Source organism: Penicillium daleae (genome assembly GCF_028827525.1).
Source record: "Penicillium daleae strain IBT 16125 chromosome Unknown utg000003l_segment0_segment0, whole genome shotgun sequence".
Lineage (NCBI taxonomy): Eukaryota > Fungi > Ascomycota > Eurotiomycetes > Eurotiales > Aspergillaceae > Penicillium > Penicillium daleae.
This window is the reverse complement of record NW_026623151.1, coordinates 470,241-497,181: the sequence shown is the minus strand read 5'-3', so window position 1 is coordinate 497,181 and position 26,941 is coordinate 470,241. Positions and strand designations below refer to the sequence as shown.

At 51.6% G+C, this 26,941-nt stretch overlaps 8 protein-coding genes across 8 annotated transcripts; 5 read left to right on the top strand and 3 right to left on the bottom strand.

The window, feature by feature from the left end:
• Positions 1–1,849: 1,849 nt before the first annotated feature.
• On the bottom strand, positions 1,850–2,582 carry N7458_003746 (uncharacterized protein; the record flags this gene model as incomplete). The annotated part of the gene is made up of 3 exons (XM_056907128.1): positions 1,850–1,950; positions 2,262–2,409; positions 2,463–2,582. 3 exons carry the CDS (start codon positions 2,580–2,582, stop codon positions 1,850–1,852), a joined length of 369 nt encoding a protein of 122 aa, XP_056768535.1.
• Positions 2,583–5,487: 2,905 nt separating this feature from the next.
• On the bottom strand, positions 5,488–7,501 carry N7458_003745 (uncharacterized protein; the record flags this gene model as incomplete). The annotated part of the gene is made up of 5 exons (XM_056907127.1): positions 5,488–6,018; positions 6,077–6,208; positions 6,490–6,699; positions 6,925–7,133; positions 7,213–7,501. 5 exons carry the CDS (start codon positions 7,499–7,501, stop codon positions 5,488–5,490), a joined length of 1,371 nt encoding a protein of 456 aa, XP_056768534.1.
• A 962-nt stretch (positions 7,502–8,463) lies between these two features.
• On the top strand, positions 8,464–9,614 carry N7458_003744 (uncharacterized protein; the record flags this gene model as incomplete). The annotated part of the gene is made up of 2 exons (XM_056907126.1): positions 8,464–8,681; positions 8,759–9,614. 2 exons carry the CDS (start codon positions 8,464–8,466, stop codon positions 9,612–9,614), a joined length of 1,074 nt encoding a protein of 357 aa, XP_056768533.1.
• Positions 9,615–15,387: 5,773 nt separating this feature from the next.
• Positions 15,388–16,478, top strand: N7458_003743 (uncharacterized protein; the record flags this gene model as incomplete). The annotated part of the gene is made up of 3 exons (XM_056907125.1): positions 15,388–15,558; positions 15,597–15,840; positions 16,015–16,478. 3 exons carry the CDS (start codon positions 15,388–15,390, stop codon positions 16,476–16,478), a joined length of 879 nt encoding a protein of 292 aa, XP_056768532.1.
• Positions 16,479–17,443: 965 nt separating this feature from the next.
• N7458_003742 (uncharacterized protein) lies at positions 17,444–20,420 on the top strand (the record flags this gene model as incomplete). The annotated part of the gene is made up of 9 exons (XM_056907124.1): positions 17,444–17,671; positions 18,760–18,828; positions 18,907–19,015; positions 19,072–19,140; positions 19,198–19,301; positions 19,364–19,552; positions 19,622–19,676; positions 19,745–19,951; positions 20,068–20,420. The coding sequence occupies 9 exons, from the start codon at positions 17,444–17,446 to the stop codon at positions 20,418–20,420; spliced, it is 1,383 nt and encodes a 460-aa protein (XP_056768531.1).
• A 103-nt stretch (positions 20,421–20,523) lies between these two features.
• N7458_003741 (BTB/POZ domain-containing protein) lies at positions 20,524–22,041 on the bottom strand (the record flags this gene model as incomplete). Its single annotated transcript, XM_056907123.1, has 5 exons — positions 20,524–20,954; positions 21,020–21,502; positions 21,570–21,638; positions 21,728–21,850; positions 21,912–22,041. Coding segments are annotated over 5 exons (1,236 nt in total), but the record flags the coding sequence as incomplete, so codon positions are not given.
• A 2,168-nt stretch (positions 22,042–24,209) lies between these two features.
• Positions 24,210–24,602, top strand: N7458_003740 (uncharacterized protein; the record flags this gene model as incomplete). Its single annotated transcript, XM_056907122.1, has 1 exon — positions 24,210–24,602. The coding sequence occupies one exon, from the start codon at positions 24,210–24,212 to the stop codon at positions 24,600–24,602; it is 393 nt and encodes a 130-aa protein (XP_056768529.1).
• A 200-nt stretch (positions 24,603–24,802) lies between these two features.
• N7458_003739 (GMC family oxidoreductase) lies at positions 24,803–26,586 on the top strand (the record flags this gene model as incomplete). Its single annotated transcript, XM_056907121.1, is given in 4 exon segments — positions 24,803–25,757; positions 25,814–26,039; positions 26,050–26,241; positions 26,262–26,586. The coding sequence occupies 4 exon segments, from the start codon at positions 24,803–24,805 to the stop codon at positions 26,584–26,586; spliced, it is 1,698 nt and encodes a 565-aa protein (XP_056768528.1).
• Positions 26,587–26,941: the final 355 nt, after the last annotated feature.

Genomic DNA, 26,941 nt, shown 5'->3' with positions numbered 1-26,941 from the left:
TGAATTTATCAGATGGAATAACTAGCTCATTTTGGCCTATCTCAGCAGGGCTAGTAGATCTTGTAGGTCACCAGATCTTCTTCGACCAAATCGCAGTATTTCTGCAATCAGGTGATCGTTGATCCGGGTGGTGAAACAATTGCTTTTCATAAGACCAGTGTTGATTAGGAATCTGGCCTTGCTGAATAGCAGGAAGCTTTGTGTAATCATGTAGAATCGCATCGATCAGTCTCTCTTGATCAAGAATTGCCTTGATTCGGATAGACCAGGCAACATAATTTCCTTCTCCTTTGAGAGGATCGATATTGTGTTTATTTGATCATTTTGAGTTCCAAAAAACTTGATTGAATATTTGAAAAATGATTGTTTTTGTCAAGAAAGTTGAGATTTCTTAGTTTTCGTATGAAGTAGACGCGACCGGTAAAAATCGAGTATAAATTTTTGAAAATAAGAAGTCGGAGGAGCTTTTTGTTTCTCTTTAAGAGAGAAGTTTCTCTTAAAAGTAAGAGATTCTTCGTTGAAGATGAAGATTGAAGAAGTGGTATAAGCCGAATTAGTAGGATCAATTCGGGCTCTATATTTTCTAATGAGAGCAAGCGATGCTGCTGAGTTGGAGTGAAGGAAGATAAATTAAAGATGATTAAATAAGATCGATTGATCTTTCTTCCTCTTGATTGAATAGGAAGGATAAGTTCAATTCGGCTTAGAATCATAAAGATGAGAAAAAGTAAAGTAGGACTGAAGCTTGGTTGATTGTATTGAATCTTGCTTGTATGTCTTGCATGGCGGTCTGGCTTGATAACATCTGCCCTATATCTCACAAGCCTACTATCACTATATCCACCACTGAAGCTGAGCTACTTAGTTTGTTAGACGCTGTACGCTCGCTGTAGTAGTGGAAGCGATTCCTCGACCGAATCTCGTTCAAACTAAGCTATACGATTACCCTGCGATGCGATAACTAACAGACCGTTACGTTGTTGACCTCCGAGCACGCTAAAATCGATACGAAGCTTCGTCACGTCGATATTCATGGACACTGGATTGAGACAAGAGATCCAGCACGAAACAGGATTGATGTTAAATGGGTTCTAACTACTAAGATGGTAGATGGCCTCACGAAGATCCTACCGCGCTGAGGACACGAGGATTTCGTCAAATTGATGCGTATGGAGGATATACAGCACCTAATCGAGGTGTAGAGAAGGAAGAAGAGAAGGAGATTTGCTGCGGAGATCAGCCTTATCTCGATTGAATTCAACACTGGCGAAGATATTCAACACTGTTCGGCTCGCGAGGGTGTGTCGGAACAGCAGGATGGGTGGATCCACAAGGAAAATACTAAAACACCCGCCTAGCTTAGTCATGTTTTGCCTATAGAATTGTTAGCAAAAGGGGCATCGTAGCAATTCAGACTTGTTGATATCCGATTGGTGCGCGGTATGATTTACTAAAAAGCAGTATTCGCGACTGTTCGCAACCTACAGTGTAGTCACGTGGTTTTCCGAGGAGGCAGAACATCACCAAACTGCCAAAGTGCAGATGATTTCCAGTTCGTCGAATTCGTGTAGAATCATCCGCTTCATTCACTCCTCTTTGCATCCTCTAATCACCTTCTCTATGTTTTGCCACCAGTATTTCAGTCCTGCGTCAAACATCTCCCACTCCATCTTAAGATGCTCTGCGAATCAGAAAGCCGGTATTTCTCAAATGATAGCTTGGAAATGTCTGGGAATAAAATAGAATTAGGAAGTCCAATTTATAGCTAACATGTTCATCAAATACAATCATCCAGAGCTTAACCCAAGTATTACATAGAAGCCGAGAAATGTCCCTCGATGCTCAATCTTTACAACGGCCTTCTTGTAACCGTCAGCCTCTCCAGACGTTTGGCATAGGCCGCCAGCAGGGGATACTTGTCCTTCTGCTTCTTGTCCTTCAAACCGGCCGCTAGCGCATTAGTGGAAACTCATCAGAATGTCTAAGCTACCAGTCAGATCAGCCCCACGCAAGGGCCAGGCGCCATCCGGAGCCGTCTGCAGCTGCTGCTCAGGAAAGCGAGATTACCCTCGATATTACGAGTCAGGAAAGCGCCTCGACCTGCGAAGCCGCGATGCCGGTAATTGGGCAGGCGAAGAGGAGAGTTTGCGGATAAACGACCGAACGTCGCGCGCGATGGTTCAGTTTCGGTTCAGTTCAGGTGTCGCTGGCAAGAATACGAGGCGCAAATACGATATGGGCGTCGAGCCAGTATGACTTACTATCGTTGACCAGAGTCATCACCAAGAATGGCATCAGGGTGCCTTCCACGTAGTGCATGAAGTAGCGGTACCGGATCCCATCGCGCTCTCCGCCGACTTGGCCCTCGCGGCCTGGTTGATGGCGTTCCGGCACAGTGTTGGTCGCACGCTGCCAAAGTGGTCACCGAGATACTCTACGATGGCGCCAGACTCGGCCAGTACCAGCGGCTTCTCTGCTCCTGGGGCTTCGATCGTAATGACGGGGGACTTGCCCAGAGGTGCACCTCCTTGAGCTCGGCTGGAGCCAGCCTGTCGGCACGACGGCGAAGGTCTTTGGCTCATGTTTCAACTGGAGCTCCTCGAGTAGCCAGAGAATGCGGTGACTTCTAGATTGCTCGAGCCTGCGAGGTGTTGTTGTTCTGAGGAAGTTGTTTAGAAAAGGTAGGACAAACCAGTAGAGCGTGATCTTGCAGCCTTTGTTGTTGTCAGTCATTTTGCGAGGCAGCAAGGAGTCGGGTGTAATTGAGACGTCTGACAAGGAAGAGATGGAAATGGTAGATTATTTATTAAACCTAATTTCATTTTTGAGTTGCTCCTCCTTCGGATCATCCGTTCATTAGTGGCCAAGCAAGTGGGCTATGTGGTTCGTGGTTGAATGATGTCAATGGCCCGAGGCTCGGTTGATAAGGATAAACCCCGAGATCTGCGGATCCTTCCCGTTCATGTGAAGCGTCCACGCATTCGTTGGGGGTTTCACTCCATTTTCAAGGCTCTCAGCTGTTCTCTACAGCGGAGTACAAAAAGTAATAGATTGAGACGATCCTCTCGATTTGTCAGAAAGATGGGACTAGTCGAATATATGGGGTACAGTCTGGTGCAACCGTTGGTGTTCTAGGCCGCACTGCTCCTGTCCGAGTTCGGATTCCGTTCCTGTGGTGCCCCTATGTGAGTTACCAACTGCATTCCCAATTCAGCCATGCAACTAAGACTCACAGGTGATGTGGTATCTACAGACTAGGTTATTATTATATGAACGTCTCGAAATATCATCCGTTCAATTCTGCATGTGGTCGGGTTGCTGGAATTGGAGATCGCGAGGAAGGATATACCTACAGGTTTGCAGGGCTGTCAACATGCTCATCGACGGTCTGCAGGCTCAACGAGAAAAGATATCAACAGCCTATAAGCATTTCGAAGATTTGACGGATTATTTCCATATCTAAATGGCTTTCGTTCATAGTCCAATCGACGACGAGATAACCAACAGAAGTAGATTCGAGACTGCCCTCAATAGTTAAAGGGCGTTGGAAGGTCACAGGTGGCAGGCGTTGCCTTCATTCTAGAAAATGTGTACATGCCCTTTTTCCAAGCAGGTGCTCTGTCCTACCAGGGAGGTATATTGGGTGGTTAAAAGGGGCAGTGGTAGCTCGATAGTTTAGTATGACTATAAATTGGCAGCGAACTACCTGGTACATTCAGAAACCTTGATGGTACAACTTATACAGGAATTAATGCAAGGGAGAGTTTATTTAGACATCAGCAGAGCATCCAAACACCGCACCCTCGCCTATCCCACGATAGGTATTTGTGAATTCTTCAAGGCCAACCTCAAGCTTAAACAGAGCTCAATATGATGTTCATTACCCCCGCTCTATCGGATGATCGCCGCTCGGGACCGAGGTACCGCATCGCACGCCGCGTGCTGGTCAAGCCGACCATCAGGACTCATAGAATGTATAAGACGTATAACCTTTTCCTCAAAGTAGCCAAGTACAAATTACAAGAATACCTATTCCTCTAAAAATGCCACTCACATCCCTCGCCCTCGATATCCACGTCCTACGAGACTCTGGGTCTCACTGACATCAAGATCTCCACCATCCTATTGGAGTACCATCGGCAACTCTGTCGTGGTTATCACGCTGAATAGACCAGAGAAACATAATGGGTTCACACCTGCTATGTCGGATAGCCTGACGCTGGCATACCAGATGTTTCATGTCGATCTCGTGTCAAGGTCGTTGTGCTGACGCTGGTGCAGGAAGGATGTTTTGTGCTGGGATGGACCTCGATGGATTTGGGAATGGGGAAGGGAGGGCCGCTGATTTTCGGGATATGTAAGTTAACCTAGTGGTCTCGAGTGGATCGATTTAAGCCGATGAGTCGTTTGTTAGTGGTGGACGGGTCACTTTGGCCATGCATCAGTACCATAAACCTGCTATCGTCGCACTGCAAGGTTCGGCAGTAGGCGTGGGACAACAATGGCTCTGCCGGCGGCAGTAAGGTATGCCTTGCTAAGTAAAGTATAATGCACCCTCTTTTTGACCTTAATTCAGGATCTGCCACGAGAAAAGCAAGTATGGCTTCCGTATTCGCCCGGCGAGGTGCCATCGAGTCCCTGTGCCTCATACTTCCTCCTCGCTTGGTAGGATTCTCCCGCGCGATGCACCTCTCATCTCTACTGGCGAGTCTTCCCACCATTGCCGGCATTTCGGCGACCTATTTACGTCCTTCCTGATTCCGCCCAAGTGCTCCCCGCGCTTTGGAAATAGCTCAGGATATGGCGGAGAATGTGAGTCCGCTAGCATCCTCGATGAGTCGGGCGTTGATGTGGGAATGCCCGACTTCTCCCGAAGAAGGCTCATTTGCTGGAGTCAAAGGTCTTTCATCATATGGTTGGGCAAAAGTACATTTATTAGAGTGTTGATTGAAGATTGGGTCCAGTTAAGGCTAAGGGATTGGTAATTGATAGCTGACTACTTGCAGGGACTACAAGGAAGCGTCAACTACGTTCTTTGAGAAGGCGGAAGCCTCAATTTGAGACTGATCCGCGGCAAGTAGTGCGCCGAATTATCCCTGGTGGCCCGAAGATAAAATATCGCTCTGGAGCCAAGTGTTTCGAAGGGTCTAAGTTGTAAATGGGAAATTTCCATCAAACTATGGAAGCAAGAATGAAGGCAGTTGGGTATATGATTCAATAAGAGGCAAATAGTGATTAGGTATCCTGGATTGAGACAGACATTCTGGATTGTCTCATAAAAAAAAAAGAAATAAACAATATTCACAATGCAATCTATACATCATTCCATCATGTTGGGTGTCCAGCCCTCGCCATGAACAAAACATACCAGACATAAAATCATGAACGAATGAAAAAAAAAAAAAGGAATCAATCAATTAGTCAAACTCCATGTCTCGTGTATTCTAGTGTAAACGAGAGTGGAAGGGGAAAAAAGAAAAGAACGAATCAAAAGCACAAGAATGTCATTATACTATGCCACCAATTCCTGGGTTCGTCGGCCCACCACGTCCACACTAACGCCGAGCCGCTCAACTCCACCGCGTCCAAGATTCCCCGCCCGTCTTCCCACTTTGGCTCAACCATGTTGTACGCAATGCGTCCACTCGGTCGCCTCGGTGGCCGTTGGCCGGGTCGCAGCTGAACGGCAATCACCGCAGTCTGCAGAGCAGGCTTCTTGGGGTCGCAGTTGATAAGACACGCCCGCATGGGTCCAGGTCCTCCTGGTCCTGTCGGGCACAGGCTCCTTGGGTTTTCCTCGCCCATCGCATCCGCGGTAGAGCGAGCCAGTTCTTTCTGCATGGGAGGAATAATGGACTGGATGATTTTACGGGCTGGGGCATTCCGGAACTGGTCACAATCGGTTGCTACCAGCACCGCAGGCTTGGGAACAGGCCAGGTACGGGTCCGGATGAACCTTGACAATCTAATTTGCGCTGAACTCGGGCAGACAGTCTCCAACTCGCGCAGGATATCTTCCTGGCGACAATGGGTCGAAGATGGCGATCTCGGCCGGTCGCTCTTCCGAGAAGCGCACGAACGACTTCCACCGCCAGGACTCGCGCGTGTCACCGGTATTCTTCTTAAAGGCGAATCCGAGCATCGCGAGCTTGCGTCCAACCAGGTTACCCTCGAAACGATCGATGATCTTGCGAGAGAATCGATCGCGCTGTCACTCGTTCATCACATTGACTTGTCGCCAATAGTGTGCCACATCGTCCAAACAGGATTCCGCTAGGTACGCCAGACTGGCGATGTCCTTGCGAAGCAGGACTCCTCAGCCCAGTCCTGCCTTGAGGAACTGGGGCCCAATACGAACATCCACTGCCAATAGCCTTAACCACTGGTCCACATCCATCAAGTTTTCTCGCGAATCGCACTAATCAGTTGATGCTGCTGATGCGCTGGGCAAGCATGGCGTTGGCCACCAGTTTGGCCAGTTCTGAGGACCATGCATTGGTCTCGATGATGCGCGATGGGGGGCCAAGCCGCATACAATTGGCCAAAGTCTGGGCCGCTAGGCGTCCGCTGGGAAGTGGGTGCGGATCCGATCAATGCCAGGTCTGGGGCCGTGAGGTTCTTGACGGCCGTGCCCTCGGCGAGAACTCGGGGTTGGAAAAAAAGAACCTCGAAAGAGACGCCTGGTCGGTGGGTGGCAAGCTGCACGAAAAACGGGTTAGAGAACACGCTCTAGATCGTACGAACATCTTGGATAAGAGATGCCATTTTTGCGCACCCGCTCCGCTGTCCCTCCTGGCACGGTGCTCTTCTCCACGATAATGGCGCCTGGCTTCGCATGGGCGCGACATCGCGCATGGCTCCATCAAAGGCGGTCATGTTGGTGGCGCACCCGGCATCCACGCCGAACATCTTTATTTAATTCACCGCCATGAGGATGATATCTGCGCGTGAGATGGCCTGAGCAGAGTTACACGTGAAAGGCAAATTCTGGGGGCGTCCAGATGCAGAGGCAGCGGGCTGGATGCCCTCGGTGCTGATATCGGCACCGTCGCGGACAATACGCACGACCGTGTCCAAACCCCGGTTCGTGGACGGGTAAGTGCTGGGACTGCCATCGTTGAGCTGGCAGGTCTCTGTCTAGCACTTCGACCGAGATGGAAGGTGATAGAGTGCCGCCGAAGGACCACCTGTAGCGATTTGGGGTCAACTCACGCTCCACCACAACAGTGAATGCTGCCGCTGAATCTCGGCTGGGATCACGACCTACCGACATATCCTGCGCCGACGACACAGATATTCTTGACCGCAATCCGGGGTAACTCGGTCTCGCTGAGGACGCGCGACTGCGACAAAGCGGCCGGTTGAGATCATCAAATTCAGAGGGACGGAACAACGGGCTGGCACCAGGGTGGTGGGACCCGTTGAGCAGGACCGACTTCCCTCGGAAGTTCCCTCGGACGGGGAGGAGGAAGACGTCCATGGGGATCTCGTCGCTGGACATGGTTGCCAGCGGTGGTGTGCTTTGTGTTGCGACGAGCGATGAGGGGAGAACCACGAACCACGCAGGACACGAGACAGAAAATAACGGGGTAACGCGGTCAGATCAAACGCAGTCAGATCAGTCGGATCAGTTGTCTCTCTGTCTCTGGGTTGCGTGGACGTGGTGATCAATCACGATCTAGTCGGAGCCGAAGTATGAGAACTATGAGAAGGCTTGGCGCGACAACCGATGCACTCGAGGAAGAAGAGAAAAGGAAAAAGGAAAAGACCAGGAGAGGATATTCCGCTCTCAGCGGACGTTCCTCGTGCTCCTCATGACCATTCCCGAGCAGGTCATATTTCTTATTACGTTTCTCGTCGTTGCCCCTTCATATGGACTCCTCCTGTACGGAGTACTCGCTGCACCGGAGGTGGGAAATGTGAAGTGATCGCGATCGTCCACTTGCAGAGCGCATCGTTGCAGGAGCACGCGGGAATGGCGCGTTCCCACTGGCTGCCAAGCAACACTAAGCAACACCCCAAAAGTCCCTAAGACGATTCCTCTACCACCTTCCTCCCAAAATGTCTAAGAAACACCAAAAAAAAAAAAGATGTCCCAAATATCCCCCAAAATCCTGGCCCAGTCCTTGTCAGCGGGCAGATGCGGCACGTGCAGCATCTCTCGTCGACATGACCATCAGCTCTGTCCAGCGCTGTGCATTCTCAGCAAGCTCCGCCAATCGACGGCTCTTGTGTGCCAACCCGTGGCCTTGTCCGGCCATTCTCGTCCCAAAATGGGCGGAGATGAGAAAGAAAGAAGAAACTTCCTTCGACGGCCCAGGACCTGCACCGGACGTGAGCAGCCAACTTGGAATCCGGCATTGATCAGCCCGCCCACCTGCAAAAGACTATCTGTCAACCCCCTCCCCCTCCTCCCCCGCCTCGAGAAGATTCTCTCGCCATGACTTGTGCTGCATCGGCATCATGGCCGAGTCGTCGCCTTTGCTAGCGTCCTTTCAGGAGGATCACGACCAGTTCCCCAGCATTCTGCAGGCCAAAAAGGTCCTACTGGCCACCGAATCCTGGGGTCCTGTCAACGGCGTCAGTCGCACCACTCGCAGTCTGGTTGAGTACCTGCGCAGGCATGGCGTGGAGCTGATTCTCGTCGCGCCGCATTTCAAAGGCGACACCGCGAAACAAAGGTACCCTGGGGCATCGCCTGCCCGGGTGCTGCTACAACCCGGACTTGACCGTGGTGTATCCGTTCCAAATCAACCAGGTCTAAGACCTTCAAGCCCGATATCATCTACCTAGCGGGAGTCCGGCCTCGCTCGGCTTTCAAATGCTCCTGCAGATTCGCCAACTGCGATCCCCCGCCAGTCTGCTCCTTCCGAACCGATCTGTCCGCCTACTCGATCATGCTTCCGACCCCGCTGGATCAGTTTGGCGTCTGGCTGTTGGCCACCGTCAGGGATTCTTGTTTCAGCGCGCCGTCATGCCGTCTTCTACCCATGCTCCGCCATTCGAGGCTACCTGGAACGCGCCGGTACCCCCCGTCGATGGTCGTCCAGCTGGGTCGCGGCGTCGATACCGTTTTATTTACCCCCCGCATCGGGACGAGGCCCATCGCCGAGAGAATCGCCCCGGGTGGAGAAATCATTCTCATCTGCGTCTGTCGCATTGCCCCGGAGAAAGGATTCGAGTTTCTCGCCCAGGTCGCGACCCGCTTGGCCGCGGACAAGGTGCCGTTCAAGCTGTTGATCGTGGGAGGAACCGCAACCCCGCGGTGGAAAACAAGGTCAAACGGTTGTTTGACGCGGTCCGGAATCATGTCGTCTTCACCGGGTTCTGACGGGGTAGTAGGCGCTGGCTCGGGCCTACGCCTCGGCCGATCTGTTCTTGCACTGCTCGATTACCGAGACCGCTGGGCTGGTCGTCCTGGAAGCCATGGCGAGTGGACTTCCCGTATTGATTGCGCGCGATCAGGGCAGGCCCCTCCTGACATTATCCGTCATGATCAGACCGGGTATCTGGTTGCACCACATGACCTGGATCGATTCACCGAGTTGACGCGGGAAGTCGCACAAGACTCGGCCCGACGGGAAGACTCGCGACGGCTGCCCGAAGTATGCTGATGATACCACCTGGGAAGATCAACCGTCGAGCGGCGCATCGGCAGATTGCCGATGCGTTGACATACTGATCAAGAGTCGCACGGGCCACGGACACCGCTTCGACCGGGGATCGCTGACTGACCATGGAGCAGGTTCGTCTCGCGTTTACGTGGGCGTCTATGTGATGTGGTTGATTGCGGTAGTCCCGTTGATCGTCCACGAGACATCGCTTTATCCCTCCGGGCATGGCAGGCACTGCGAGATCAATTCCAATGTACTCGACCGCTCCATAACTAGATTTGATACCCTGGGTTTCTTTCTGTTGATACGGCGTTGCCATAATTCCTTTGTCCTTGTTTACCGTTCTTGCTTTGTTTTTTTTGCGACCAACACGGTCAAATCTTTCAGACCTGCAGTTGATTTGATCCCTCATGAAGAGCCATTTGCTATTATGATTCCCATCAGTCTGATACGATCCTTCAATGCTACATACTTCATATCTTTCTACCCCGTTTCGCATTATACATTATGAAGTACCAGGTTTGTCATCTTCATTACACAACACAACCGCACCAGTGCAGTATCTCTTCAGACCAATACCTATGTCCCTCTATTAACCCGATATTTGCCCATGACTTCCCACCAGCAAAATCGAACAGATTCGACAACGTGACACCGCAATCTCGTGAGAGCCTCCTCGTAAAGAACCCCTGGTGGCCACAGACCAAAACATTGGGAAACGTCATCAACCGCATCAAACATCATCATCAATAATCTCCCCCGAATGATCATTGTAAAACAGCTCCCCCTCCGCCTCATACACATCCAACGCCAACCCACCCAACTGCCGCGTCTTGAGCGCATCAATCACCACCGACTATCAATCAATCCTCCGCGAGGTATTCACCCAGCATCGCACCGGGTTCATCCGCGCCGGTACTCTCGTTAATCAAATGTTTCGTCCCTCCGGTCAACGGACAATGCAAGCTGACAATATGACTCTCCTGCAACAGCGTATCCAACTCGACCAGCGTGCCATACTGCCCAAATTCAGGCCCCTGAAACGGATCATACGCTATCCAATCAACACCACCAAACCCGTGGAAGATCCGCGCCGCAGCAAGTCAATCCGTCCCACGCCCACAATCCCCACCGTCTTCCCGTAAAGCGTCGTCCCGAGTAACCCCTCGATATTGAGTTGCCCTCGCGCACGCGGTTATACGCCCGGTGCGTCTTGCGGTTCAGCGTTTTGCACGAGCGTCACGGCAAACTCAGCTACGGCCTCGGGCGATACGCGGGTACACGTTCGCGACGAAGAGGCCCAGCTTTTCGGCCGTGCTGAGGTCCACGTGAGTTGAAGCCTGCGGGAGGGCCGCGCGGACGCCGCCCTTGTGCAGGGCGTGCAGGACAGAGGCGTCGAGTGTGTCGTTTTACGAACGCAGACTGCATCGCTGGCCTGAGCGAGCCAGGACGGTTTCGTCGGAGGGGGCAGGCGTGATATTCGATTGTGCAGAGGGTTAAGAGGCGGGTGGTGAGCACTTGGTCGAGGTAGCTCCGGTCGTAAGGTTGGGCGCTGAAGACGGAGAGCTTCATGATTGGAGTGGACGAGGGAGGAGGGGATTGGAGAGTTTGTGGTTTGAGGGTGATGGTGTTTGTGCTTCTGGTCGTGGATCATAGTACGGAGTACTGGAAGGGGAATATTATTAAAGCGGTTTAGCTCGAATATCGAGGTCGAGATCGAGGTCCAGCGCTCGAACCTAATGCCCTGCATGACGTGGCGTCGCGTGTCTCTGGACAAAAGCACCGAGTCATGACGCCATATCCGGGTGCGGATGTAAGCCGATGTGGAGAGGGGATATGGTGGATTACCATCGGAACTATCTCGAAATAGAAACAGTTGCAAGCGAAACGGATGCAAGCGGTTGGGAACCTTTTCCACCGCGTCTGGAGCGGCATCGCGGGGGTCTGGAGTTGCACTTGCACCTCCGGGAGGAATGTAAGGATCGAGATCTGACGGGCCTTTGAATCTTGGAGATTGTACCAGATCTGAGGGTTGATGGGTTGGATCAGGACCGTGTTTCCTGGTCCGGAGTGAACGTGGTTGTCCGCTATAGTTTCATGGGTCTGGTACAGTGACTGAGTGCTGAGTTATCCAGCACTTTGTATGGCTGATGTGAACTACAATAAGGTATCGCAAAGGTTATCGCAAAGGTTATCGCAAGGTTATCGATAGTCCGTGCTTTTCCTTTCCCCCGCGTCGATGCTGTCTATCGTGGGAAAGCTTGTCCTGAGGGATTCCAAGGGTCGAATACTACGTTGACTTGGAGGGTTTAGTTTTATGACTAGGTCTAAGAGTTGTCGAGGTCTTGATACCTGAAGCTTGAGGAATGTAGCTTTGGGCACGTTCAATTAGCAATGACAACGGTAGTCTTTATCGTTTTTCGCAGAACGGGCACAGTAGGCAATAATAGTATATTGTATTTGGAACTATGTACTTTCTATGGTTGAATTGGATACTTACTTGAGACTGCAAACAGTCCTCTCTCACCTCTTGGTGGTGTTGCTGATCACCGCGTCAACTCATGTCAACGGTCGATTCCATATGCAGGTGCTCAAGCCAAATGCGGAGAAATTTCCCGTTATACCCACTGCCCGTTCTACGGTCGCAGCGTCGTGAGCACGATGTGTCAACACGACCGAGTCCAGGCGCAAAGAACATTCGGATGCTGCATAACCATCCACTGACTATCGAAGGCGGAAGCGCTGTCAGTAGAGTTAACTTTGTCTCAACCGTCACTCGGAGATTCTCCAACTCTAACTAGTGATTGGCACGTCGTGTGTCTTCAGAGGCGTCGTTCAGGGCGCTAGTGAATCTTTTGATGATCTGGCATCATTGAATCATCATTCCTGTACTCAATACAGTAGTATGAATGCGACCTGCATGCCAAACACTATACGGACTTAGACTAGGTTGTACACAGGAGAAGCTGGTGGTCACGCTTAATGTCGGCAATTGAGGCATTGAGGCGAGAGATTTCAAGGAGTTCATAATTTCGCTACGGGTACGCGGAACAACAATAATGAACCATTCTCATGCATAGAGGAGACAGTCTACTACTTGCATGCTCCGTACTCATAAATGCGTAAACGCCCGCCGACTCCCGAGGCGAGCTTCAGGCACGAGCCGAGGCAATAGCAGTAGGAAACATTCCAGATGATTGCCCGGATTCGGGAGAGAACAGGTCCACCGATCGGAGGAGATGCATTGGTGGATAATGAACCTGCTCAAACTTGGGTGGCGGGCAAAGTGCTGATCCGCGCAGGCGGGTAGACAAGTGACACAGTGTGCTTCCATATTTTGCGCCAATCAGGAGCTCGTGGAGTTTGTCTTTGTTAGCGCGGTGGAAGGGATCGTCCAGAGTCGAGACTCGAGAACTTCCTTTAGGCTTTGAGGAGGAGTCTCTTTGCTTGAGTTTTCCCGAAGAGGAACCGAACGGTGTGCTTCACAGTTCTTCGACGAGTGCCAAAGGGCTTTTCGAGGCTGGTAGACTTTCCCCAAAGGCGACGGACCCGAGGATTCGGTATCCAATGATCTTTCTCTGATAAGCCAGAAGCATACCAGCTGCCTGGACGGTGGGACGGGAAGGTGATTGGTGGCGCATGGTTGTATGGGCTGCGCTTGGCACTTGGAAAGGTGGCATAGCAAACCTTGTATGAATTCTTGTGAGGAAGTTGATTGGAGTCTCTGATCAGAGAGTGGATCCCAGTGGGATTCTCGCCGATTGTCAACCTCTCACCTTTTGGACTTCTCGGGCGGAACCCGCTCAGTGCATCCACGCTGGGAGGGAGGATGTGGCCGCTGACATCGATGGCTGGGAGGTTTTGAATATCATAACATCATAGCATCATAACATTATGCAGCACATGCCTCCTCCTGCGGAAACTATCAACTGGTCGAAATGTATCAGTACTTGGAACATACCGAGAAGGATGGGCCACCGGTTGAGTCGAGTCTCCCGATCGAGAGGATGGCACGAGCTCCTTCCGCGGAGGACGGCGGAGCTGGCGGGGGCCAAGTGGAGCAGTCTGCAAATAACAGACTTACCGTACGTTGGCGCACTTACAGGATGTATGGTGGATCTCATTCTGAGATTCGAATCCATCAAATGATAATGATGCGACAGGACGGAAAGGAGCTGATGAGTGTAAAACCAAGTGCAGTGCCTAAACATGCAGTACAGTATGAATGTGGAGTGAGACTCAACGGGTCGCGGATCATACTTCGGGTATGGATCACTCCGTCAGTACTATAATACGATTCTGGATAGTCAGACGGATATCCCCGCCGCAAGGGGAGAGGGAGAGGATTTCGTTGGTTGGTGATGGATGGAGTAGACAGAGATATAGATCCTTGCACACATATGTGAGAGCATCTCTGAGAGCTGTGATGACTCGGGATCTCCCAGAACTGGCCAGTTCTCTCGTCGAAAGAGCGGTCAGCAAGAGGAGGCGGTTTAGAGGAAGCGATCGATGTAGTCTCCAAGCATGATGTACTCTGGCTTGAGAGAGAGACGAGGAAGAGGATGTACCCCTTTGGAGGTGAATACGGGGATCGAGCTGGCCAGTTACTACTTTGTCTCTGCGTCAAGGATGCGAGAGTGACTTCTCCGTACTGTAGTTCAGAGTCGCCGGTTCGCTTCTCCGGATGTCGAGTCTTGCCTCAGAGTATATTAGCGAGGTCGTATAGACGGGAGGACACACCGGCAAAGGGCGGATCTGGCACCGCGGGCCCGTGTCGCTGGCGGTAGTTGGAGGACCCAAGCGGGAGAAGGAATAATCATTCATCTGGGTAGACAGTGGTAGTGAAGAGATACTCTGGTAGATGAGGGAGTCGATAGAGATCATGACATTTGATGCTTAAACATACGGTAGTGGTCCGGTCTGTTGGATACATCCAAGTGAAGCAGTCTCCATCCATCCCATCCATCGTGGATGTACCGGTACATCTTCTTGTCTCCCGATCATATCCCCCTTTCTGGGTTCATCAGATGGGATTCTTTTCAGAGATGACACTGAATTCAACGTATCTTATTTGAATGCCCCTTTCCCCCTACAACGACCTCCCTTGTGGAATCCACTATTCTTCTCTCGTCCCTGCCCGTGATCGTCTTCCGCGCCATCTCGTTCTGCGCCTCCGGTAATTCTTCGTCGTCGTCTCTTCCTTGCTCTCTCTCTCTCCACTTTCCCACCGGTCTTCTGAAGGATACTACTCCACTTGCTTCAACGCTCCTGTCGCCCCTCCTCCGGACGTTCTCCACTCCTGGTCCATTCACCGCGCACCGTTCGCCTTCAGCCTCTCGCCTTCTCCCCCGGGACTGGAACAACCTCCAAGACCCTGTCATTTGCTCGTCCTCACGGAAGTCTCCTCGTCCGGATACTTCTGCCAATCTACGACGCGGCGAATCCAAGAAAGTGGACTCGATTATTATTATATATTAATGTGTGAATCCTCTGGCTCTGGATTTATTGGACTTACCTTCAGCCGACTGGTCACCTGGTCCACTGATCACTTGTCCCGAACTCATCTCGCTCTCTCGCTCTCTTCTCCCTTTTATTACTTCTGTCGCCGACAAACCGTCTTGGGACTCCGGCTCTCTCGCTCTCTCTTCCTCTCCCAACTTTTTTCCAAACTCAATCCTCTCTCCTATCCCTCCTCCTTCCTCTTCTTCATGCTTCCTCGCACTCCCTCTCTCCCCTCTTCTCCTATCCCCAACACTCATCATCATCTTCCGAAATGGCAACTCACGTTATGACCCACGACCCCGCCCCCGCCCCGACCGGCACGGCCGCACCCGGCAACCACCGAATCTCCGTCTACGGCCAACCCTCACCCACCAACTCGTCCACTCCCACACCCGCGAATAACTCTCCGCTCCCCGCGTCTCACCACCGCCGCCCTCCATCGGTTACCTCTTCCAGTCCCGCCAGTTGCGTCCTCTCAAGGGCCCTCTCTACGTCCCAGCCTGCTCGGCCCGCACCGAACGTCCTCAAAAGTCCTCGCCCATCACCCCTCCGCGCAGTGTGCACGGTTCTCTCGACAGCCTGAACGAAGACACCGAACCCATCAGTCATCGCTCCACCATGGAGAGCAAGTCCAGCGGCATCAGCAAGGTCGCTGAGCACGAGTGGATGAAGACCGAGCACTTGGGCGTGGTTGCGGGCATGCCAACCCGCGGTCACTGGAAGGGTGAGTAAAAACACGATCTCCTTGGTTGTTTTCTCGATCGTCTTGTCATAACCCCCTCTTTATATATGACCGGGCTGGTGAGAATGGCGCCATTCGCAGTCGACGTGTCGCGCTCGTCATCGGAATGGCGCGTGCTCGCATGATGACTGTGTCTGGCAATCGAAATCACATAAGCTGTCCCACCATGTTTTAACGGTCCTGTGCTAGCCCCTTTCTCTCGCTCTCCGCTCCAGGCTGACGCTGCTTCTTCGAGCTGTGATTCGCCCACTTGCCACTCTTCGTTCGGCCTCTTCACCTGCCGCCATCACTGCCTTCACTGCGGCCATTGCTGTACTGCAACCACACCCCCTCATCTCGGCCTCTCGATCAGAATGCCCGCTTCCACCCCGATGGAGTTCTCTAGCGGAAGCTTGAGATCTCTGCTGGAGTGCCTACCAACGCTGGGAAGGGACTCGCGCCGATCGCCTGAACAAGATTCAGAAGGCTCGATCGACGCCAAGAGCGACGAGGCCACTCAGCCCGCCGAGGATCTCGAGTCCAGTGATACTCGGGCCGAGACGGCTCTCAAGGCTAACCTCGGCCAGACAGCCGGCAATAGCTACCAGTGTTCCCCGTACTGGAACTGGAGCACCTTTTAAATTGACCGAATGAAGATTGTCTCTCATGATGGAGTTGACCTCCTTCATCTCGGGTCTCCCTCTGATCAGCGGGTCACCAGCAATAGCATTCTCGACATACTTCACTTCTGATATCTCCGCCTTTTTTCATCTTTCTACATGGCCTCGATATTTTCTTCTTCTCTAATTTGCGAGCCATCGGATACGGAGTTTTCTACAGGCGTCCTGGGTTATGAACATCATGCGTGCTTTGTTTTTGCTTTCCATTTCTCTATTGTCCGTTCAAGACACCCTCCCTCCGGGGTAGCCCGTGCTTGACCACTTTTTGCATGATGTTTTTTTTTAGACGGGATCCAGCGGTCTCTGGTTTCCTTGCGTGCTCCTGTTTCTTTTGCAGTGGCTTTTTCATGGTCTTTTTTTCTTCTCTCATGTTTCCAGTCAAGGATACCCCGCCACTTCTCTCGAGCGGCAATCTCGTTTCTGCTTTTTTCTCTCTTCCGTCCTTCCGCACTGGTGCCTGATCCTCAACTGCAACGCTAGACGGACACGACGTGGGCCTTCAACCCTCGGAATGAAATTCAACTTTTTTGACCTAGTCCCGAATTTGTTTTCTATGTTGCTTTTTGTTCTCTTCTCGTAAACCTTCGGTATACAATTGTCTGTATGGGGGTGTATCTTATCTGATATGCACACTTTCCTGCACGCCACACCACATCGTTCATGCCTGTCTACGTCTATCACATCCATGGACCACCCAGCCCACTATCGTTACAGTATCGTTATGTCCCAATACTCTCATAAACAATCCCCTCGACTTTCCGTGGCCACTGGCCATATCGGCCCTCTATTTCAAGTGATGATTACAACTCCACCCCGCCCAGAAAACATCCCAACGTAGCCTAATCGCTTCACTCATCCCACCTCCCCAACCCCTCATCCGTCACAAACCCAAGCCCCCGATACATCCCTTCCACATCGACCTGCGCATGCACAAGTACCAATCCCCTCCACGAAGCAGGAGACCATCCCCCTCAACCACCGTCGAGTTGAAATCGTCATTCGTCTGCGCTGGGCCCTGGGCCTGGGCCTGGGTTGCTAATTGCGCCGCCGCAGCATCAATCTCCCCCCCGCGTGTGTTGCGTCCCACGTCAATGCCGTCTCGACGAGACGTCGACCCAACTGTCCCCGCGGTACTCGGGGGCACAGCGTTGCGGGTAAGTTTTATACTAGGCTCATGGGTCCAGTCTGATCGGGAAGGTATTTTTGTTGCCGCGTCGTGCGGGTGTGTGAGGAGGGGGCGTGGTGGTTAGGTGGGGGGACGAGACGGATGACTGCGACGGGGATGGATGATGCCGTTGAAGAAGAAGAAGAAGAAGAAGAGAAGAAGTAGAGTCTTGTGCGTTGTTTGCTGCTCCTATCCATGCGTAGATCACCCATTGCCAGCTTCATGTGTCGTCGGCGTCGATTTCGGATTCAGGGTGCAGTGCTGTTAATCGGCGAAGACGCGCATGCGGATTTGCATTGCATCGTTGAAGAGTGGGGGGTTGCTGGCGGGGAGGGTGGGTTGGGAGGTGGAGGGTGGTTGTTGGGCCTGGAGGGGGTTGAATGGCGATTGTGAAGGTAGGTTTTGAGGTTGTCATGATGGGTTGTTCTGCGAATGGATGTTGGTTCTGCACGGTGTGGAATATGGACACGATGTGTCTTGTGAAGAAGGGTTCCTGGCCACCAGATCGAAATAGGTTGGGCTCTATGGGAGCTGGAGGTAACAGGAAGTAGGTGGTAGGAGGTGGTGTCAAAGGGTTAGGTAGAGTTGCCGAGAGGAAGACATATATATAATCGGCATCTTAGACGCGGAGTATACATCCACTGACTCACCGATTGTCTGTCACTTTAAATGCTAAGCTAGGCATCTCATATTTCAATTGAAAATAAAGAGTAATAAAAAATCAGATAACCAGATCTTACAGCATCAGATACATTAGGCCATAGGTCTTCTTCTTACCTCGATCATCCATGTTGATAATGCTGAACTCGATGGCATACAAAAAGTCGACCCACAGGAATGCAAACAAGTCAAACAACCCGCGATCTCCATCATTTCATCAAATTATCTTTCCATCTTTTCCGATTTTGAGAGGGTGTGTAGCTCCACAGCATCGCATCAACCCTTCATGTCCCTCTACTTCGACGCGGTCGCAATCCTGACCGCGCCCTCGACAGGAAAGCTCCTTCAAATCCCGCATCTACAGCGCCCGCCAATCTCCGCGCCTCTCCCGCCTAAATCTATGCCCTGATCACCAAGGCCTCCAAATGGGACCGCGTCCTGGCGGAGGTCATTGAAAATGCCGATATTCTCAGCGTCGAGCATAAGGTGAGCATGCACCAATGCCCCACGGGGAATCCTATGTCATACTGACTGACTGACAAAGTACCATTGATTCTCGTGTAGTTGGCTCCGCTTCTAGCTCTCCTCTGGGTCTATGACCATCTCCTCTCGAAGAAAGGCATTGCAGCGCCGGCGGCTTCTCGATTCGTCAAGCGGTGGAGCGGCATAAAGAGTTCGTCTCAAGGCTGAATTTACAAGGCTCGCGTGCGTCGGGTTGTGCCTCGTTAGACCTGCTCAAGGCCGCGGTGCTGAAGAAACGCGAGCAGATGGGACATCCCATTTCGTTTATCCGCCTGGGTGCGCGTGAATAATATCCGAGTTCTCTCGATGATCAGCTGCGCACTACATTCTCAGATTACGGGCGTGTAGATTCGCTTGCTGCACTCCCCTTGGCAGAGGATGATCCGACGAAGCGGAAGTTGTTGTACATGGATCCTAATATCCCCGATCTTGTGGCGGTGCCCTTTGGGGCGGATTTTACGTCGTCGCCTGCATACAAGAACGGGGAGATAACTTACAGGATAAGGCGTCGTGCTTCCCCGCATATCTCTTGTTAGGTGATCGCGGGCCCAAGGATGCCTGGCAGGGGGACTTGGTGGATGGTTGTGCTGCTCCGGGAAACAAGACTACCCACTGGCATCGTTACTCGCCAAACGGCAAAAGCAGCAAAATCCTCAGGAAACAGATATTTTCTATGGATGCGTCTAAAGTGCGTTCTAAAACCTTCGGAAGATGATCTCCTTAGCTGGGGCAGACCCTATGGTTCACTGTGTTGCAGGGCCAGGACTTTCTGGCCTTGGACCCTATGGATTCACAGTTTGAGAATGTATCTGGTCTTCTCTGATCCAAGTTGTTCCGGGCAGTGGCATTGTGGGTCGAGATGATGTTCCCCAATTGACAGTTCCTCAACCTAGAAGTGGTCCAGGTCTTCCGAGCCCAACGGGCAAGAGAGCAACGGCACCGGGGGATCATGATGAGCCCGAGGAGTCATCATCAAACGTGACGTTGGGAGAGCCGAGTGCCGCCCCCTCGGATGAGAATGATATCCCAAGTGGCCCAATTGACAATGATCGACTCCTGAAAGTTGTCGAATCTGCAGGCGCGCATCGTCGAGCATGCACTGAGATTTCCCAACGCAACCCACGCTGCATACAGCACCTGCTCCATCCATCTGATCGAGAACGAGGCCGTAGTGGCCCGCCTCTTGGCATCGGACGTTGCTAGAGAGCGTGGTTGGCGACTGTTACGACGCGACGAGCAGCCAGAGGGCTTACGCCGGTGGAAGCATCGTGGCGTGCGTCGTGATCGAGACATGGAGACCGGCGTGGAGTCGGAGGAGGAGCGAATCGGTTGCCGCACTTTCCGAGGAGGACCTCGAGGCTTGCCTGCGCTGTTGGTCCGGCGATGCTGAAGGGTTGGGAGGATTCTTTGTTGCTGGGTTTGTACGTGACTCGGAAGGCGTTGGTACAGAACCTGTCAAGAAGTCCCACGATGATCATGTTGCAGACGGTAATCCCGAAGATGATGCCGCTGATGACAGCGATGAGGATGAAGAGTGGGATGGCTTTTCCGATTAGAGATCGTGGGCAAGGTCGAAAACGCCTTGACCTGTATAATATCACACCTTGCATAGCAGTCGTGACACCTCTTCAGTTGACGTGTCCCCACTAGATAATATCTTCAGAGGAACTTTTGCTGTTGGTTTCGCACTCGCGCAGTCGTCCAGGTGTCCAACTTGACCGCGACCAGGACTGCCTCGTATGCGCCGTTATTGTCAGGCTCCACCAGTAGTCGCCATTGCCCTGTTCGAATCACGCATGGCTCATTGTAAGATGATTCAGATCCATCCGTACGGTGACGCTTGGCCGGCGGTAAATCATCATCCGTCTCTAAATCTGGTGCAAAATTCGCCGGGCAGGTGTAATTCGATTCACCGTCCACCACGATATCCGTGGCTTGTCCCCAGCGGACCTTGATAGGGATCGCGCCCAATTGCAAATTCGGAAGATTCATCCTCTTGGCCACTACTTGGAGCAAGCTCGCCATGCGAGACTTGGTTAATCCCACGAAATCGGCCCGGCGGATAGCTCGATTGACCATAGTAGAGGCGTCTGCAATTTCCAAGATCAAATCGGACGGGTTCTCGTCGACGAAGGGACGAGCGTATAGCACCGACCCAACGCCGGTTCGAGAAGTCGTATCCGGAGCGAAGTGAATACCGGACGGTCGTACATCTTCCGAGGCGAATCCACAATCTCCGAGCGTTGACGGAAAGGATTGTAACTGATGTGGTGGGGAATCAACTTCTGCTCCAGTCCGCGGAGATGGAAATAGCGACAATCGCGTAACAGCTCTGCACGATGATCGGCATTTCGAATATGCAGCGGGTATCCACGTAGCAGGTGAAGCAGTTCTGCAAACACGTCTGCAGACCGGTTGGGGACGCTCGGGGGCACGATAGCGGGGGTCGAAGGAGACCAACGCGGTCCAGCCCGGGGAAGACCTCGGAGGGCGAGGCAAAAAACGCGCCGAAACCAAGGGAAAAGAAGTTCGGGGGAGTCACCAGGGCCGGAGAAGATGTCACGAGGGATCTGAAAGTGGTGGTCGCCGATCTGGATGAAGATCTCGGACTCGAATAATTGGGACATTAACCGGGGCACTGTCGTTGGTCAGCATGGGGGAGGGTGGTCAGTCGCAAAATTGGGGCCATTGGGTGAATATCTGACAGGTGTAGAATTGCGCGTCGGCGAATAGCTTCACAAATTGGGCGCCATCTCGAGGCTGGACATGATATCCTGTATGACTGTTAGTAGTGGTCCATATATTGAGGGTGCAGGCTGTCGCATCTGCGCGTCTTGCCCTGCGCGTTGCTGTCTGTATGTACCTTGGAGATGGCGGGCTATGTCCTGAAAAGTTGCTGGGTCGCGATCAATGTAGAGAGTTCGAACATTGGAGGGATCGACCAGGCGCAATTGCTCCTCGAAGAAGCGGGAGAAGTAGGAGGGTGCTGCATGGAGAGTGACATGTTAACTTTCACGATCGTCGGAACGAGTTGGATCTCCACCGACCGTCCGAGGCAATGGAGGCTCCCGACAGGCGAAAGAGCTCGGAGCCAATCTGAATGGAGAAGACCTTGTCGGGGGGAAGGGTACAGGCTGGTGATTTGCCGGCGCTAGCAGGGGTGGAGGATTGGATTCTCCTGCCATGGTGCAAGGTGCAGATGGAGGAGGTAGTAGTTGGGGGGAGGTTGAGAAAGTATGAAGGGTGGAGGTGGTGGAGGTGGAGGTGGAGGTTGGCGGTGATTGAAGCTCAGCTAAGCGGCGACCGCGTCAGTGCACTCGGAGCTACATCGATAGCTTCCATAGTCATAGTTATGGACCTAGTAGATAGTGTTTGATGAGCATCAACAAGTTGCACTATCTACATAGTCACTATACTAAGGTACAAATCTGTATGATAAGTCTGGGAAATGCAAAATCTGCATCCTACCATACTACTTTTGATTGCTAATATCGTCACCAACTTGAATAATTCAAGTATTCAATTAATATAGATCTAAGTGTTTCCTTCTAAAATATTATTTTTATCTAATTATTTAGACATAAAGGCCTAATTTTTACGGTCGCATTCAGTTTTATCGAAATCTAAGTGGTAATCTTTAATTAGCGCTAAATAGGTATTTTTGTTAGTAACTAGGTAAAAATTTTTGAATATATAGAAAAGAAATCACTTAAATGTATACTAAGAAAGGTCGATCGTATTCTTATATGTTTAATCTCTGATTAGTAGCGGTTTAAGTTCTAGGTATAGATTAAATGCTATGTTATGAAGATATTTTGTTAGCATTCCCGTTCAAAATATATATCTTCGGAAAAAGGGGACTACTTTCCTACTATGTACCTGACATTAGAATATTTAGGTAGTGATTTTCTTGAGTAGAATAAAGATTTTAGATATTTAACAATCTTTTAAAGTACAAAAAACTATATAACTAGTATGTTATCAAAATATTGAATAATCAAAGCTTATATATGTTAGGTTTTGGTGTGGAATAGGCTTATTTCCCAGACTGTTGCGCTCTTAGTGTAGTCGCTATACCTGCCTAGTCCTAGTCGGTAGTTAACATACAGTAACTTCTCCGTACAGTAGTTAGTAGCAGATGGCTAGATTAGGCACCTACTAAGTTCGGCTGGAAAACTCCGGTCCTGCAGGTCAGAAGGTCCAACTCTCGAACGGTGGAGATCTCATTGATTGACATTTTTGATTTCCATTCTAGTGATCATGATGTTATCACATACTTGACAGTAGTATATCCCGGGGGAATAGTTCCCTTTCGATGGGGTTCTTATGATCATCCGTCGTTTTCTTTCTTAATCCACTCTCCGTACTTTTCGCTAGACTTCCTCCTACCTGATACCGAAAGAAACATTAGATCTTTCCTGACGATGCCTTTTAAATAAGAACCAGTAATCTTTAGCTAGGATCGCTAGTATCGCTGTGAACTATACTCATCAAGGTGCTTCGATCATGTCATATATGAAACCATAACCAGGCCATCGGGACACCAGTTACTAGTCCTCCGAACAAAGTACTACCATCATCGATAGGTAGGTACCATCCTATCTATTGTAGTACTCCGTACTCGAAGAATAAATGACACGTCGGATAGATACTTCTCTTTTGAGGTACAAGGCAATCAACTTAAAATACGGGCTGATCTTTTCTATATCTCTCTCATCATCCACCGAATGAATGCACATGGCTGTGAATCTCGGCTGATTCAGGGAAATTTCGCCCGCACGAGCTTCTCCGAGAACCTGACGATCGCCTGCGACCGGAGCATCTTCACTGGTTCGACGCGTGGGAACTGACCCACTTGATGCCAAAAAGACACTAAAAAAACTGGATCCCAAGCTCTCTGGTTTTCATGGCACTTTTCCAACTAACCGAGGCCCTACGCCCCCTCCCAGTCCCAATGTTAATCTTCACCGAACCCTTTACGCGCTTTGTTGGGAGAGGAGGAGAGCATGGCCTGGTCTGATTCTTCTCGATCACCCTCCCCATCCTTTCCCTCGTTCTTCTTCCGACACGTTTCATTAGTCCCGAGGCTCTGATCCCGAACCTCCGACCTGGGCACCGTGCGAACAGACTGTGGGGAAGACCAGCGTTGGTCCGTTGGCTCCGGAATCCGGGGTTATATCTGACCTCTCCACTCCCTGTCATTGTCATTATTATTATTACTCTTTCTTGCTTTTCCTCGCTGCAGTGCGGGTGCTCCGTCCATTCTGGTTTTGGACGTATAAGGATCTGTGAGACCCTGCATAGCGTGGCGGTTCGTGTTTGGGGGTTAAAGTTCTATCGTCAGCATGTCTGACCTGGTTGCCTCCGAATATACTCCGCTGGAGGTGCCTCTTCCTCCAGGCCCGGATACGTCGTTCTTTTCCGAGACGCAATGGACGACACTCTTTGCATTGGCAGATGCTATAATCCCGTCAATTCGGACGGCTGCTACCGTCAGATCATCAACCGACAAGGTCATTTCAACCGCAGAATGGGACTCGGCCGTGACCAAGCTGTCCTCGTTGATCCCCGGCCCTGAAGCCGTAAAGGTCGCGGCCATCTACTTGGAAGAAGATGTCTCGTCGAATCCTCTCTTCCGTGCATACGTGGAGCGCATTTTCGGGCATTATGTACACGAGGAAGGAAAGAGTGGCTTTGGGTTGATTATGAATGCTCTCAAGTATGGATTTTCCTTTTAGTTCGTTGTGTGCGATCGCAATCCTAACCTCGGAAATAGCACTCGAGCGGGCTCATTGATACTAACCGGGTCCACCACACCAATTCATCAACAGCCCGTGGCCTTCCGTGAAAAGGTCTTCCGTGGATGGGACACTTCCCGACTGCCCCCCTCCGCGCGGTCTATCGCGGACTCTCGGCAATCGTCAAGAAGTCGTGGGTGATGGCGAGTCCGACCATGAATCAAGTTCTCGGAATTCCTCGCATTCCCGTGCATGGAAAGCCGACCGATGGCTTCCCGTATGAGTTCCTGCAGTTCCCTGCTGGAGATCAACCCGAGACGATTGAAACGGACGTGGTGATTGTCGGTAGCGGCTGCGGAGGCGCAGTAACTGCAAAGAACCTGGCCGAGGCCGGTCTTCGAGTGCTCGTAGTTGAAAAGTCATACTCTTACTCCAGCAAGTCGTTCCCCATGACGCCGAACGAGGCATATGTGAATATGTTTGAGAACGCGGGAGCCACTATTAGTGAGGATGGAACGATGGCTGTCCTGGCAGGCTCAACGTGGGGCGGTGGTGGTACGGTCAACTGGTCTGCTGCCCTTCAGACGCAGGCATATGTTCGTCAAGAATGGGCCGATACTGGCCTGCCCTTCTTCACCTCACTCGAGTTCCAGCGAAGTTTGGACCGTGTCTGTGACCGGATGGGAGTCAACATCGAGCATGTTGAGCACAACCGACAGAACAACGTCATCTTGGAAGGCGCACGCAAGCTCGGCTATGCGGCCAAGGCAGTGCCGCAGAATACCGGCAACAGCGAGCACTATTGCGGCTACTGCACGCTGGGCTGCCATTCGGCCGGTAAGAAAGGCCCCACGGAGACATTCCTCGCCGACGCAGCCAAGGCGGGTGCAGTCTTCATCGAAGGATTCAAGGCGGATAAGGTGAAATTTGACGGGAAGACCCAAAATGGGAAGCGGGTTGCGGTCGGTGTGGAAGGTACTTGGACTTCGCGCGATTCGTATCTCGGCATCAGTGGCGATGGCGCCGTGCAACGCAAGTTGATCATCAAGGCGAAGAAGGTGGTGGTCTCGTCGGGTACCTTGCAGAGCCCTCTTTTGCTGCTGCGGAGTGGCATCAAGAATTCTCAGATTGGAAAGAATTTGCATTTGCATCCAGGTAAGCCAGGTCCATCATACCTCTGGTATATCTCTCAAACTCATGTTTTTGAACAGTCATGGGCGGTGGTGCCGTATTTGACGACTCTGTTCGCCCGTGGGAAGGTGGCGCGTTGACAACCGTGGTCAACGAGTTCGAGGACCTGGATGGACACGGTCACGGCGTGAAGATTGAAGCCGTGTCGATGATGCCATCCGTATATATTCCGGTCTTCCCCTGGCGAGACGGTCTGGACTATAAGCTCTGGGCTGCGGGCATGAGTCGCAGCACCAGCTTCATCACGTTGACCAAGGACCGTGATGGTGGTCCGGGTCTTCCCCGACCCGGTGGATGGTCGGCCTCGTATTGATTATACCGTCTCGCCCTTCGATCGGCGCCATATCGTGGAGGGCATCATCGCCGCCGCGAAGATCGCCTATATCTCCGGTGCGAAGGAGTTCCACACGACTTATCGTGATATCCCGCCTTTCATCCGCCCTGACGCGTCGAACCCGGATGCTCCAGAGGCACCAATGATGTTGCTCTGCAGAATTGGATCGCCGAGCTGCGTCGCAAGTCCCCCTTGAACCCCGAACGGGGCCTGTTCGCCAGTGCGCATCAGATGGGAACGTGTCGCATGGGCAAGACTCCCAAGACTAGCGTGGTGGACCCGGACTGCCAAGTTTGGGGAACAGATGGCTTGTACGTTGTTGATGCGTCGGTCTTCCCCAGCGCCAGTGGTGTTAACCCGATGGTCACCAACATGGCTATTGCCGATTGGGCCAGCCGAAATGTCGCTCGGGCATTGGGTAAGCCTCGAAGCGAGCGGAACGGTATGGCTCGCCTGTGAGAGAGCAGGCTATATATACTCATATCTTGATTCTATACCTTTATACCCATATCCCTTCTCATGTTCATGTTGAAAGATTCTCTGTACAAAGTTACCCTGGACAGTTTCGCCATCTGTGATCCTATGATGTGCAAGCATGTATCATCCAATGTCGTACATATTACGAAGCGTAACGAAGCAACTCATGTAGTGCTTTTTCCGTATCGAAGGTTTTAACACTTCAATTTTTCGCAATTCGATTTCAGGACCTGTAGTATTTACATTTCACTAGTATTGTCTTGCTCATTTTATCAAGACATCATTATTCTGCACAGTCATGATCAGTGGATATTTCATTCGTCATTATTTAGTACTT